The 13659-nt window shown below is 56.5% G+C and overlaps 1 protein-coding gene across 1 annotated transcript; it reads right to left on the bottom strand.

The window, feature by feature from the left end:
- Positions 1–481: 481 nt before the first annotated feature.
- Positions 482–13332, bottom strand: LOC129518718 (long-wave-sensitive opsin 1). The gene is made up of 6 exons (XM_055338921.1): positions 13221–13332; positions 8985–9281; positions 6078–6246; positions 4675–4840; positions 3223–3462; positions 482–592 (listed from the first exon to the last, which is right to left on the bottom strand). The coding sequence occupies exons 1-6, from the start codon at positions 13330–13332 to the stop codon at positions 482–484; spliced, it is 1095 nt and encodes a 364-aa protein (XP_055194896.1).
- Positions 13333–13659: the final 327 nt, after the last annotated feature.

Here is a 13659-nt window from a genome sequence, read left to right as displayed (position 1 = left end):
GGGCTTGCTAGCTCACGCTGCCTCCTGCGTGTTGGGGCGTCCAGCCAGCCCCACCTGGATAGCCGCTGCTCAGCTCTCCCTTCCCGATTCCATCACTACCAGCCCGCCTCGCACTTCCCCTCCTCAGGGTCCTTCTGTACCATCTGCGGACACAAGGCTTGGAAAAAATATTAAACTGTCTGAAGCTGATCTGGAAAGTTTGGCTTTGCAGTTCTAGTCCCTCAGGGCCTCTCGTGACCTCTCTGTCCCCCTCATGCTCTCTCGTGACCCAGTGACCAGACCCTCAGAGGCTCAGGTGTCCCCAGGCTGCAGCGGTAGCCTCTGTGACTTCGTTGTTTTTGGCAAAGAGAAACTACATTTCTTTCCCAGGGATGGAGAAGAAGGGGCAGTGGAGGGAGGTGGCCAAAGTGCTGGTGCGGGGGACAGGGGTAATGTTTTCTGGTAGGAAGCAGAATTTTTTTATTGTCGTGGCTGGAGAGACTCATGCAGGTGACACTGAAGACACAGATGAGGCCTCTGTTCTGGAGGCGCTGGAGAGTTCAGAGCTATCGTCCACCTTCTTCCCAAAAAGCTGCAAGATGCAGTTTCGAAACTGGCAGGACAGAAAGTGTTATTCAACACAGCAGAAAGGGCCGACGTACTCTGCTAAAGGTCATTCTTGGGGAATTCTAGGCAGGTATTCATTGAGGGTCACCTCGATCACTTAACACCTTCCCTGCTACCATTCAGATTCTCATGCGGAGAATAGAGGAAGCTTGAGGTTATTACTTGCACGTGGGGATGGTCTACTCCTGACTATTCATTCGTCAAAGTCATCTAATTTAGAATCTGATGGTGACCATAGTGGGTCAGATTGTGACACCCCCCCCCACCGCTCCGCCAAAGCTATGTTTGAGTCCTAACCCCTAGAGCCTGTGAATGTGACCTTATTTGGAAGTAGAGTCCTTGTAGATGTGACTAAGATGTACATTACCATGAGGTCATGCTAGAGTAGAGTGGGCCCTCATCCAATGACTGGCGTCATTGGAAGAAGGGAATTTGGACACAGACTCGGAGAAGAGGTCATGTGGAGGTGAAGGCAGAGATGAGATTGGTCTGCAAGCCAAGGAATACCAAGGATTACTGGCCACCACCAGAAGCCAGGAGAGAGGCAGGGAACAGATTCACCCGCAGAGCCTTCAGAAGGAACCAGCCTCGCCCACACCTTGACCTTGGGCTTCTGGCCTCCAGAACTGGGAGAGAATACATTTCTGTTGTTTTAAGTCCCCCCAGTTTGTGGTCCTTTGTTATGATAGCCTCAGGAAACTCATACAGGAACCAAAGATGATGCCAGCTTAGGGGCCCGTGCACAGGGTAACGATCTCCAGAATGTCTGGGAAGAGACTCAGAGGCATTTTAGTGAAAAGGAATGTGATTGTCATCTTGTTCCTTTTTTTTTTTTTGAAAAAAGATCTTATTTATTTATTCATGACAGATGCAGAGAGAGAGGCAGAGACACAGGCAGAGGGAGAAGCAGGCTCCCTGCGGGAAGCTTGATGCGGGACTCGATCCCAGGACCCCGGGATCACACCCCGGGCCGAAGGCAGACGCTCAATCACTGAGCCGCCCAGGCGTCCCTGTCAACTTGTTTCTATTCCATCAATTTTGAGGCCACACAAGGACTAAGTAGATGACAGTCTAGCCACTACCTGGTGTCTTTAGCCAAGAGAATCTTTCGCCACCAAGAGGGCCCACTCTTTGCTGCTTGGCCCCTAAAGAGATCTGGAATGTATTCATTTCCCAGATTATGTTTCATATCATCAGTGAGCGAAGCACTGTGTGAATGCAGACCAGAGGCATCTCCTGTACATTCCAGGCCTATCCTTGACTACCTCCAGCTCCCTCCAACATCCAAACTGTCACAAATAAAACATGTAATTATTGAAATGAATTACACAAGAAAGGGGCCGAAGAGGAGAATTGACTTAGCTGAGGAATGCATTTGGCATCTGCCTACTGAGCACCCACTCCGCGCCAGGCTGTGCCCCAGGGGGATCAGCAGTGGACAAAAAAGAGTAACATTCTCTGTCCTCGCGGAGCTCCGTTACAGAAAACACTCTCAGAAGGCAGCAGGAAGGGATGACAACGTGGAAAGGGTAAAAGCAAAGTTTGAAAGCCTGGAGGGGTCCAGAAGTACAGCTGTCTTGTCTGCGGGAGGGGGGAGCTCTGTAAGGGGAGGATGGAAAGACTCAAGTAAACACAGCACGAGGCAGGATGGCCTAGGGCTCCACAGACAAAAGCCAGACCTAACAAGAGACCCACGTGAAAGCCAGGAAACAGGAGAGAGAACTACGCTCCATCCAGGGAGTCCTGGGGAGTCAAGTGCACTACTGGTCCCACTTAGTACTTGAACATCATCAGGAGAGTGTGTGCTTAAAAAAAAAAGAAAAAAAGAAAAAGAAGAGCATGTGCTTAAGGAGCTCCGCAGGGAGCCAGGGCCAGGTCGGAGCGGGTGGGGCCACGGGGGCGACCGTGAAATGGAGGAGCAGGGGACAGCTAGTTGGAAGGAATGGGGACCGGGTCTTGGTGGAGGGGCAATGCGAGGCCCCTGCAGGGGTGCTATTTCTGGCCCATGGACCTTTCTGTTAACCATGAGGTCACACATCACAGCTGCACCTTAATGAAGTAGATTTGATGGGTTCAAGGAAGAACAGGGCCAATTACACTTGGAAGATGATGAGCCTCAGTGGTCACCTGTCACCTGCCGAGAGGTCAGTTTGCTGCTGGGGTTCGAAATGCCAGCCCATGGTGGCTACCATGTGGCAAGACCTTGGGCGGGACCATAGCACGTTCCCCTGAACTAACCCGTGAAGTCACAAAAGCCACATGTCAGTGCAGTCAAGAAGGGCCTCTTAAAGGGTTTGAAGACGGAAAGCTGAAGATTGGGAGGAGAGCAGGACGGGCACAGCTAGGGTAGATGTAGACACGTTCAGGCCTTCCTTGGTGTGTGAGCTCCGGGATGGCCCTGGGGCCAACAGAAGGGAGGAGTGGAGCTGCCCACCCTCAGGCCAAGACTCTGAAAGGATCCAGAGGGAGGCCAGCTGCGCCTTCACGTGCTGCGCCTTCTCTGGCGGTTGTCCTGGAGGTCATCAACGGGTTCTCCTGGACATGATTCCAGGGGGAGCCATCACTGGGCTCTTCTGGGGTCTATTTCGAGTTTGTTTCGCAAACGACGTGACTTACCTGCCGGTTCATGAAGACATAGATAACGGGGTTGTAGATAGTGGCACTTTTGGCAAAGTAGGCTGGCAGGGCGGCCACCAGAGGGTGGAAGGCGTAGCCAGGGTGGGCAGCGGCGAAGCACGCAAAGAAGGTGTAGGGCCCCCAGCAGAGACAGTAAGCGAGGACCATGACTACCACCATGCGGGTCACCTCCTTCTCCGCCTTCTGGGTGGACTCAGATTCTTTCTGCTGCTTTGCCACCTGGGGGAGACAGAGATTCATGCCCAGGGACGTGAGTGGGAGCGTCCCTCCCGCCTCTGTATCCCAGGGGCTCTGTGTTGCTATTGCTTGGGCAGTGAGTCAGGGAGTCAACAAGAGACAGGTGGCCCCGGGATGGGGAGTCCTGGAGAGAAGGAGACGGGCTCACCTGGGGCCTGGCAGCAGCCAGCTCCCCACCCCCCCAGTGAATCCACAGCCTGGCTTAGGCTGGACCAGGCTGGCCTTGAGGGAGCCCGAGGAGGCTTTGCGGCAGCATACTGCTGGCCCCGGAGAAGCTCTTGGCTTAGCTTGGCTCCTGTAAGGAGTTCGGGAAGGAGCTGAGGACGCCACTCTTAGCCTCACTTGGTCCCTTATCAGAGTGTCCCCTCCCGTGCACAGATCTGAGGGGCTGAGCCGGAGAAGACACAGAGGCCAGACATTGCCTTTATATTCTGCAGCATGAACCTCAGGGTTGGAGGAGGAATAGGGGCGGAAGGCAAATCACGGCGGAAAGGCAGGGAGTTTGCGGCCGTCACCCTAGAAAGGGCTTAGAGCACGTGCCGGTCTCACCACCCCAAAGGCCTTCTACTGCCTGTGCCAAGCAGGACCTCATGGGGCAGTTGGCGCATCCAGGCCGGACTGACTGTAGGTGGGGCGGCTGACAAGGGGGCAGCTTCTGCATGGTGTGCTTCCTCTGCGCCTCGCTCTGAGGGGGGCAAGGGGGCTGCGGACGGGACCAGCTTCCCAGGGAGGAGGGTGGACAGCGGGCTCGGGGGCAGATGGCACGTGGGAAGCCACTGCCTAGCCTGGCCCCACAGCCTGTGAAGGGGACAGGGTCCCTCTGGTAGCAGCCTTTCAAAAACACCTTTTGATATGCAGGTTTCGCTTGCAGATCTGGCCGGCTGCACTGCACTCCCGGGGAGAGGGGAGCTCTCCGCCCAGGGGACAAGTGTCCTGGGTCAGGGAAGAAACGCAGCTCTTGCTCCCTTGTTGGGCCTAGGAATTGGGGGGGGGGGACACGACAGTCCTTTCCAGTTGCATAGGGGCAAGGACGAGGGAGCCAGGGCTGCAGTTGTAGCCCCGAAGGAATTGTAGGATTCAAGTCAGGTTTGAGGGCAGGAGAGAGGACTGGGGGACCCCTCGTCCCAGCTTAGACGTCCCGGTCCTCGTGATCCTACCAGCGGGGGGTGAAGCCAAGAGGGCTTGGGGGTTTACCGCTCGGATGGCCAGCCACACTTGGAGGTAGCACAGTATGATGACGCTGAGTGGGATGATGCAGCACGTGGTCATGAGGACGATCATGTAGGACTGCACCCCAGGGTACGAGCTGCCACTGAACACGTCCGGGCCACATGAAGTCTTCAGGCCATGGGGCCAGTACCTGGAGAGAAGGGCTGACAGCCTGTTCTGATGTAGGCAGGGCAACCTGGGACCCCCCAGTCCGGGCATGCTGCTGACTTGGGTTGGAGGATTGTTGGTTTTGTTGGCTTGTTTTTAAAGCTTTATCCATTTATTTTATTTTATTTTTAATTTTAATTTTTTAAAAGATTTTATTTATTTATTCATGAGAGACACAGAGAGAAGGGCAGAGACCCAGGCAGAGGGAGAAGCAGGCTCCATGCAGGGAGCCCGACGTGGGACTCGATCTGGGGTCTCCAGGGTCATGCCCTGGGTCGAAGGCGGGTGCTAAACCACTGAGCCCCCCAGGCTGCCCTTTGCCCATTTATTTTAGAGGGGGTGGAAGGACAGAAGGACAGGGAGAGAAATCCTTAAGCACACTCCTCATTGAGCATGGAGCCCGATGTGGGGCTCGATCTCAGGACCCCCAAACCATGACCCGAACCAAAATCAAGAGTCAGCTACTCAAGTGACTGAGCCACCCAGGCGCCCCAGGATTGTTTGGTCTTTAAAATTGGGGTGAAATTCACATTACACGAATTAACCATTTTTGAAGTGAACAATTCAGTGGCATTTAGTACCTTCACGATGCTGTGCGACCACCACCTCTATCTAGTTCCAGAACACTTTCATCGGCCTCAAAGGAAACCCTTGGGTAGGATTTTGGTAAATCTTTGTCCATTTTTAGGTCTCATAGCGCCTTTTTTTTTTAATTGTGGTAAAATACACATAACATCTGAAGCCCCAAATGAGCGGCGTGGCCAAGACACAAATGCCCTACAGGCCCAGGTGTACCTACAACCCAAGCCGCCTCTGAACGGGAGGCTCCTCAGAATGTGCAAGAAAGAAGCTTGGGGCAGAGTAGCTTAGAGGGCCCCACGTGCACTTACAGCTGCTCCCATGGCTTGAGCTTGTCACCTTTCCCTGTGTGCTCCTATGAGCAGTTCATGCTTGGGAGAAACAGACCTTTCCAGAGGCCCAGGGGCCACAGGGCCCATGTCCATGTTGCAGCCAGGCAGACTTCTACATTCATAGACACTGCACCCCCGGGGGATCACAGGAACAGTCGGATCTATCCTCATTTTACGCATGGGGGCACAGAGGCCCGGAAACAGCAGTTTGTCCCAAGGTCACAAATGGAATCAGGAGCCTGTCCCTCCCTGCCGTCCTTCACCCTCTGTCCTAAGTGAGCTGTCTTCCTGGCGTACTGGCATCCTCACCTGCTCCAGCCAAAGATTGGTGGGGCCGTCCACACCGCAGCCCAGATCCAGGAGAAGGCAATGCCCGCGATGGCTAGCTTGGCGTCAAATCTCACGTTGCCAAAGGGCTTGCAGACTACCAGCCACCTCTCCCAGGAAATGATGGCCAGGGACCAGAGCCCCGTGATCCCTGCAGGGGACAGAAGGCAGATGAGGGCCTGGAGCCTCCGGTGTCACTCATTCCATCCAGATCAGCCAACTGTTTTCAGGATCAAGAGGTTTCTCCCCACCTCCCCGCAACGCCCACAAAGTGTATTCGGGTCCAGGGGGCGGTGGGTCTCTCGGTCAAGTCCCCTAACGCCGTCTGTCCCCGTTCTTTCCTCCTGGGCCTGTGCCACCCTGATCCCTAGCTCTCTTTTGTTGGCCACCGGCCTTCCCCCGGATGCCGATATGACTCCCGATGGCCACGCACACACCCGCACGACCACGTTGAGGCTGCAGCGGTCCCAGCCAAGGGCAAGGAAGCACGATGTGCCCCGTGCCCCTCCGCCAGTATGTGCGTGTGCTTAGGCTTCCCGATTTCCCACCGCTGCCCACCATCTGGCGGGTGGAGACGGTGTCTTCCTGTCCCGCTTAGATGCCGCAGGTCTGTGGGCGGAATTCAGGGCTCCATGGACGGAGACGGGGCAAGGGACACTCGGGATTCCGCTCCATTCCGAGCGGGGCGGCGTGAGCGGTGCCCGGGCCCCGGTCACTCTACATCTTTGCCAGCATCACTCGCTTCATTACCACTTTGAAATTTCAGTGGCTTTCCGGCCAGATCGAGTTATCTGATACTTTAATAAAGAACAGCATCGGGCAGCCCGGGGGGCGCAGCGGTTTAGAGCCGCCGTCAGCCCGGGGCGTGACCCTGGGGACCCGGGATCGAGTCCCGCGTCGGGCTCCCTGCGTGGAGCCTGCTTCTCCCTCTGCCTGGGTCTCTGCCTCTCTGTGTGTCTCTCACGAATAAGTAAATACAATCTTTAAAAATAATAATAATAAAAAATAAAGCAATTCTTGGCATAAAATTTTAAAAAAAGAAAGAATGGAATCGTTAATCCTGCCAAACAATACATTTGCTAATAATTTTAATGAAGGACAATGCCACTGATAGTCAACACTTTGATTAGTGTATTTCAATATGGTTGGATTCCTTTGTGATCCGATGGATCTTATTGTGCCCGTTGGTAAACATTCTCCTGAGGAGGGGTCCACGGGCTCCCCCGCAGGGCCGAGGGCCGCCGTGGCACCTGTGCCACACGCAGGGCCTGGCTGCTTGGCACCCGCGTGACTCGAAAACAGACCTCAAGCGGATGCAGAGGCGAGTGGGGCATGCCGACAGAACCAGAGACAGGTCTGAGCAGAGAGGAAGGTACACACAGCATTTGGACTTGGGGCATAGAGGGTCTGTGCCCAACCTTGCCTGGTCACTCTCATCCTGTACCTTTGGGGGAGTGCTAGGCCATCATCCGTAAAGTGAGAGGCAGTTAGATATGGGGGGACAGTGGTCCGCCCCTGTACTGTGGGTTTCATGTGGGCACCTACCTCATGGGGTCATGGGAGGGACCAATACGGTCATTTAAATCTTGCCCCCAAGTCCTGCCCCCATTTTCCAGATGGGAAAACGGCGGAGCGGCGTGGTACAGTCAGTCAGCAGCACTCACAGCTCTAGGAACTCAAATCTGGGCCCTCTCCGTTCCCCAGGCCCTCGCCGTCCTCGTGTCTTGTTTTCTCTTCCTAATGTCCACCTCCTCACCATGTGACTTGGTAATCCGTTTAGGTGGCAGTTAGACAAACAAGTTAGATGTGGGAGCAAGGGACCCAGGAACGGTGACCAGATGGTCCCGGGAAACTTCACCTAGAAGAGCAGCTGCGAGCGCCCGCTGGTGTGACGGCGGGGAGCCTGGGGACAGGCTGCGTGTGCTGAGCGCGGCCCTTAGGCTCCCTGTCTTCTTGGATGGACACCCAGCTGCAACCCCGAGCCGTCTGTTGTTTCACGGGGGCCTGGGGCAAGAGCTCGAGGAGGGGATCTGAGCGTCATCGGGCCTGCCGGTCCCCCTCTTCCTTGTGGGTCCCAGAGAAAGGAACCCGGCCTAGTGGCAATCCCCCCACCCCTGGAGCCCCACATGGGGCAGAGCCAGCTCCTGCCCCAGCCTCCTCGCCACCCCTGCTGCTGTGGCCTTCGCTCCCTCACTCAGTGAGCCTCACTTCTGTCAACTGCTGATGGCACCCGGCCCTCCCTGACCGCCTCGCCCCAGCTCCCTTCTCATCTTGCCGACTCAGGATTCAGATCCTCCGTGGTCTCCTCCAGGACGCGGTCCTCAGAGAGAGCTGACGGCGCCCTATGGTCACCATCTGGGGTAGGGAGCCCCCTTGCCAGGACTTGGGCCTACCTCGGGGCCCTGGTGCCCAGCATGTGGGTTCTTCTCTGCCAGTGTTGACCTGACCAGAGCCAAGGCCCGCAGAGATGTTGGTCGAGGGGATGTGGAAAGGGATCCGGGATCTAGTTTCAATATCCCAAAACGTCTACTGGGAAGCTCCTCTTTCCCTGGAAAGGGCCGACACGGATGAGCCGAAAAGGCCCACATCTCTGCTTTGGGTGGAAGTTCTGCTCGGGGTGACCAGAGCACTTCCCTCCCACGTGGCCCTGGGCTTATCTGGTGCTCTGTCTGTCTCCCGAACTGGCCTGTCTCAGGGGAGACACTCGGGACGCCTCCTTGTTGCATTACAACCCCCCCCCGCCCCATGATGACCGCGGCCCTGTTTCCCCTGCAGGCCTGTCTCCCTTCACATGCGTCCTACGGGCACACTTGAGGGGGTGCTGTGTGAGTGCATCCCTTGCACACAGCCGGCTGGGGCTTCCCCGAGCCCGGGTCCCTGGCTGCTTACCGCACAAGGAGACAGTGTAGCCCTCCACGACACACAGAGGGTGGCCCAGCACAAAGTAGCCATAGATCTGGTTCACAACGCTGATGGTGCTGGCAATGATGGTCTCTGCGAGGTCGGCGATTGCCAAGTTCACCAGGATCCAGTTCAGGGGGTGACGCAACTTCTTGAACCTCATGGTGGCTGCTAGCACCAGCCCGTTCGTGAAAACGGAAGCGATGACCACAAAGATCATCCAGGCGCTGGTGAGGTGATACACCCACCTGGGAGCGATGTGGTAATTGGGACCTTCGAAGGGGTCTGCAAGGCAGGAGGTAGGGAGCGGGGTGGGGGGAGCATTACCCGACTGCACGGCTGTGCCCAGCCCTCCCCGCCTCGTCGGAGCCCCCCACGCCGGCCTCCTGCCCTACAGTTGCCTTGGCAACCAGCTCTTTCCCTGTAGCTTTGCGCGGCTGCCAACAGCCTTCCCCCGTCGGTCTCTCAGGCCACAGGCCATGGCCTGCTGGACACCTGGACTTAGCAAAGTCGATCCCCTCATCATCTAGGCCAAGAACCGGTCCCCCATCCGACTGGCCGCCCGCAGTACGTGGCCAGCGCCCTGGGGGGCCTTGACTTCCCCTCCCTCGAACCCCAGCACCCACTGTGCCGCTTCCCGAGAGCGCTCCGTGTCTTTCTCTGTTGGATCTTGGCTCACACTGTCCTCTGCGCCTGGGTCTTCTCTTCTATACCGTAAAGCCCAGCTCAGATGCCCTCATCTTCTGGAAGCCTTTCCGGATTCCTCAGCTGAGGGTCAAGGAGGCCCTCGGGACGACCGTCTCAGTGCCCCCCTCCAACCTTCTACCCTGTGTCGGAGTCATCTGTGCGCACATCCGGCCACCATCTCACATGACAGGTCCAGCACACAATCAGTGCTCAGAGAATGAATGAATGAATGAATGAATGAGTTACGGGCTGAACTGTGTCCCTCCCAGAAAGAGATGTTGGGGTCCTGCCCCCCGGTTTGCGTGAATGCAGCCTTATTTGGAGACAGGGTCTGCCCAGCGGCGATCAAGGTGTTCTGAGGTCATCGAGGGGGCCCTAATCCAACGGGACCGTGTCCATATCAGAAGGGGACAGCGGGACACAGCGACAGCCACACAGGGGGAAGGCCACAGGGGGCTGAAGGCGGAGATCCGGGTGATGCCTCCACAAGCCCAGGAGCCCCACGGATTGCCAGGAGCCACCGGAAAGGAGAGGACCGTCCCCTCTGAGTCGCCGGGAGGAGCCAGCTCGCTGCAGTTGGGGGTTACAGAAACCCAACTCCAACTGGATTTGTAAAAGTAGGGGTTCCTTGGGCTCCCTGGCTAGGAGGCGTGGGGTAGACCTCTACCCCCACCCCCAGCACAACTGGACCCCCCAGCGCCCCGTGGGTGAGCGTCTTGCCCCTTTCACGGGGAGCTCCTGGAAACCCCTCCGCAATACCTGCAGCCACGCTAGGTGGCCCAGGCTCCCTGGGAGCAGACCTCGAAGGCCTGTGTGGCACCAGTCTCTACGCAGAAGGAAGCAGAAGGAAACAATAGGGCTGCTGACAGACCGGAGAATAGAGGACACCCCCCCCCCCCGCCCCGCTCCAGATTGCCCACAGATCTTCCCCGGGAACTCCATCGGGCTAGTTTGAGAACAGCAGCTGGACCTGGGAGGTGTTTGGAACACTCCAGCTTTGGGGTGATTTCAACATGACGCAGCCAGAGCATCATCGTTTCCAGACAGCCCTTGGAGCCCAAAGTGGGCAGGGCCTGGACAAGAGGGATGGGGCAGTGCGCGGCGGGGGAGGGGGCCGGAGTGTTCTGAACGCGGGAGGTCACAGAGGAGGGTCCTCTAGCGGTGCAAGCAGAGCAGGTGTCCCTGCCTGCCTCCCCCTCCTGAAATCTCCAGGACTAATGTCCTACAGAAATGGGTATCACGGTCCACTCCCAGGCCAAGATGTTCTAAAGACATTGGGTGGGGGGAATGGGGAGGGGATTGGGTGTGTGGGCTGGCAAGGAGGCAAGATTTCTTTGAACATACCGTGTTCTCTAGGTTTTAATTTGGAATCCTTGTCAATGTTTTATTACATTATTCAAAACACGTTAAATTTTATAAAGCAACCCCGGAAAATCAAAACTATAACAAACAAAACAAAATGCATATACACTCAGAGGCATGATCACACAGAGAGGGACTGTACTAAGGGACTTGAAAGGACACTAGCTTGACTTCTCGGACCTAGCGGCATGGACCCTAAAGATAAAAAGACGCGTCCAAATGTTAAGCTTTGGCTAATCGTGTTGTTGATGGTAGTGTTGGTGTCCTTCTTCTGAGACCATCGTGTGTGGGAGATAAAGCAAATGAGTGATTAAATGATATTCTAATTCGTCCACCCAAAGCCCTTGAGAATAGGATTCCTGGTGGGGGCAAAGGAGACACAGAGGTCAAACCCAGTTGGCTCCACTGGGAAACCAAGTCATTACTTTGGAATGGGAGCAATAAAAGGAACGAAGAGACATTTGTCCTGCCTTTCCCATACCCACTTTCCCTTGGGGACCCCGAGAGTGGACAAGGGCAGGTTTCTCCCTATCAAAGTACTCCAGCTAATAGATGAAGATGGGGCGTGGGAGCCAGAATGCCACCATTTTGCAGTCCCCAGGGGTTTCATGAATGGGTCGGGGCCTCGAGCTTCAGCAGCTGCCAACACCCCAAAAAAAGAGACCCCCTCCTGATGGAGAGGTCTTGCCGAAACCCCCAGCAGATCCAGCTGACCTCCAGGCAGATCTTCAGATCAACTACCAATTTGCACAAACATAATGACAAACGAGGTGGGAGGGGCATGGGAAGCCACAAGCCGGGAAACCTTTGGGGAAGTGGAGGAGGCAAGGGACAAAGGACTCATTTGCTTCAACAAATAAATTACAAGGAGGTAGAGGGGGAACCTCTACATTCAAAGAGGGTGAAAGAGAACGATAAACCTGAACGTGTGGACCTTATTGGGGCCCTGATTCGAGCAAAGTGAAAAAAAATGTATGACCTTTTCTTCAATACTGACTAGGAGGTTCCATGGTATGGAGGCAATGCTAGTTCGCGGATGTGCCAACGGCACTGTGGTTGGGTTTTGAAGAGTCCTTTCCCCTTAGAGGTGCATCCTGAAGATTTACATGGTGTGAGGTCTTAGAGCTGCTTCCAGAAATCAGGAGGGCTTAGTGGAGGCAGACAAGATGGGTGACGGAAACCCAGGGGCTCATTATATGCCTCCCTCCACTTCGGTAGATACTGGAATTAAAAAAAAAAAAGTACAAGAAGGAATCTCAGCCATCAGCGAGGCCCTAGGGAGAGCACCGTTGCGTCTCCACTGAGGACATTCTGCGCCACGAGCAATCAGGTCAGAGCAAACCTCAGCGTTCTCAATTAGCTTGGCCTGGGAACCCTGGCTGTCAAGGAGCTGGTGTGGCTTCTGGAAGCCACGGCACATGAGACATTCTTTTTTTCTTTCTTTTTTTTTTTTTTTTACATGAGACATTCTTGAAGGAACAGATGGTTTTTGGTCTAGAGGAGGGACTGGGGACGCAGGTCCGGGGCCTGGGGGTCACCGGTATCCTCAGTTGTTTGCAGGGCCTAACTCAGGCCGCCCCAGCAGAGGCGCGGCTGCCCTGGGAGCCAAGTGAGCCTCCTCCCCAAGAACGCACAGCCCAAGGCTGCAGGCCCCGGGCGCACAGTTGGACAGGATGGCCACCACCGTCTCTTCTGACCCTAAGGTTGGAGAAGTCACTCACGCTCCTCCGGGCCACCTGCCCAGCCTCCCGCGGCTGCCGCTTGCGTCGTTTGGGCTTTGGCACATGCAAAACTGAGTTAGACCCGGTTTCTTCCCTGGGAAGCTCAGGGCACCTCAGCCAGCCGGGCACACCACAAGGGGGTGTAAGAACTCGCTAGCAGAGACAGCGGGTGAGCATCCCCGGGACGGGGCTTCTCAAAGGGTCTGGGGGCCTACGTGGCTTGGAACTGCACGTTGCGCATCGCGGTGTCCTCTCATATTCAGAAAGCCGCCCCCCACCGCATGTCGTCATAAAGGCTAAGGGAGAAGACCATCCCCGCTGACGCCCACGTGCAGAAGAGCAGTCTCCGGGGGGCGCGGGGGGCCGCAGCCCCTGCGTGGCCGCTTGGGCCTGGTGTCCCGGGGGCGCTGCTCCAGCCGGGGTGACCCAGCCGTGACGGCTCCCGCTCGCTCACCTCGAGTGGCGTTGCTGTTGGTGTAGGTGAAGATGCTCGCCTGGGTGCTCTCCTCCAGGCCGGCCTGCGGCTGCCCGCCCGCAAGCCTCTGGGGGCCCCACCGCTGGGTCATGGCTCCAGCAAGGTCTGTCCCCGACGCCTGGCGGCCCTGGTGCTGCTTGGGGGGCCTGGCGCTTTATACCAGCCCGCGGGATCAACCCGGGCTTCCTCACCTTAGAAGCTCCCAAACCCTGCCCCACCTGATCTCTTAATTGGGCCTGGGACTTAGACCTCCTCCTCCCCACCCCTTGCCTCCTGGCTCCTGAGATGAGCCCGGGAGGGCGGCTCAGGAGGATTTTCTGGGAACCCAACTTGGAGCCCCCAGCTCGCCAAGGCGGCTGCCGTGGGCCCTCACGCGTGTTCACGTGCCCTCTCCTCCCTGCCGTCCAGTGCGCGCTCC

The sequence above is a fragment of the Nyctereutes procyonoides genome, unplaced genomic scaffold (genome assembly GCF_905146905.1).
Source record: "Nyctereutes procyonoides isolate TBG_1078 unplaced genomic scaffold, NYPRO_anot_genome, whole genome shotgun sequence".
NCBI classification, from domain to species: Eukaryota; Metazoa; Chordata; class Mammalia; order Carnivora; family Canidae; genus Nyctereutes; species Nyctereutes procyonoides.
The sequence above is the reverse complement of the archived record's forward strand: the minus strand, read 5'-3'. Positions and strand labels throughout refer to the sequence as shown.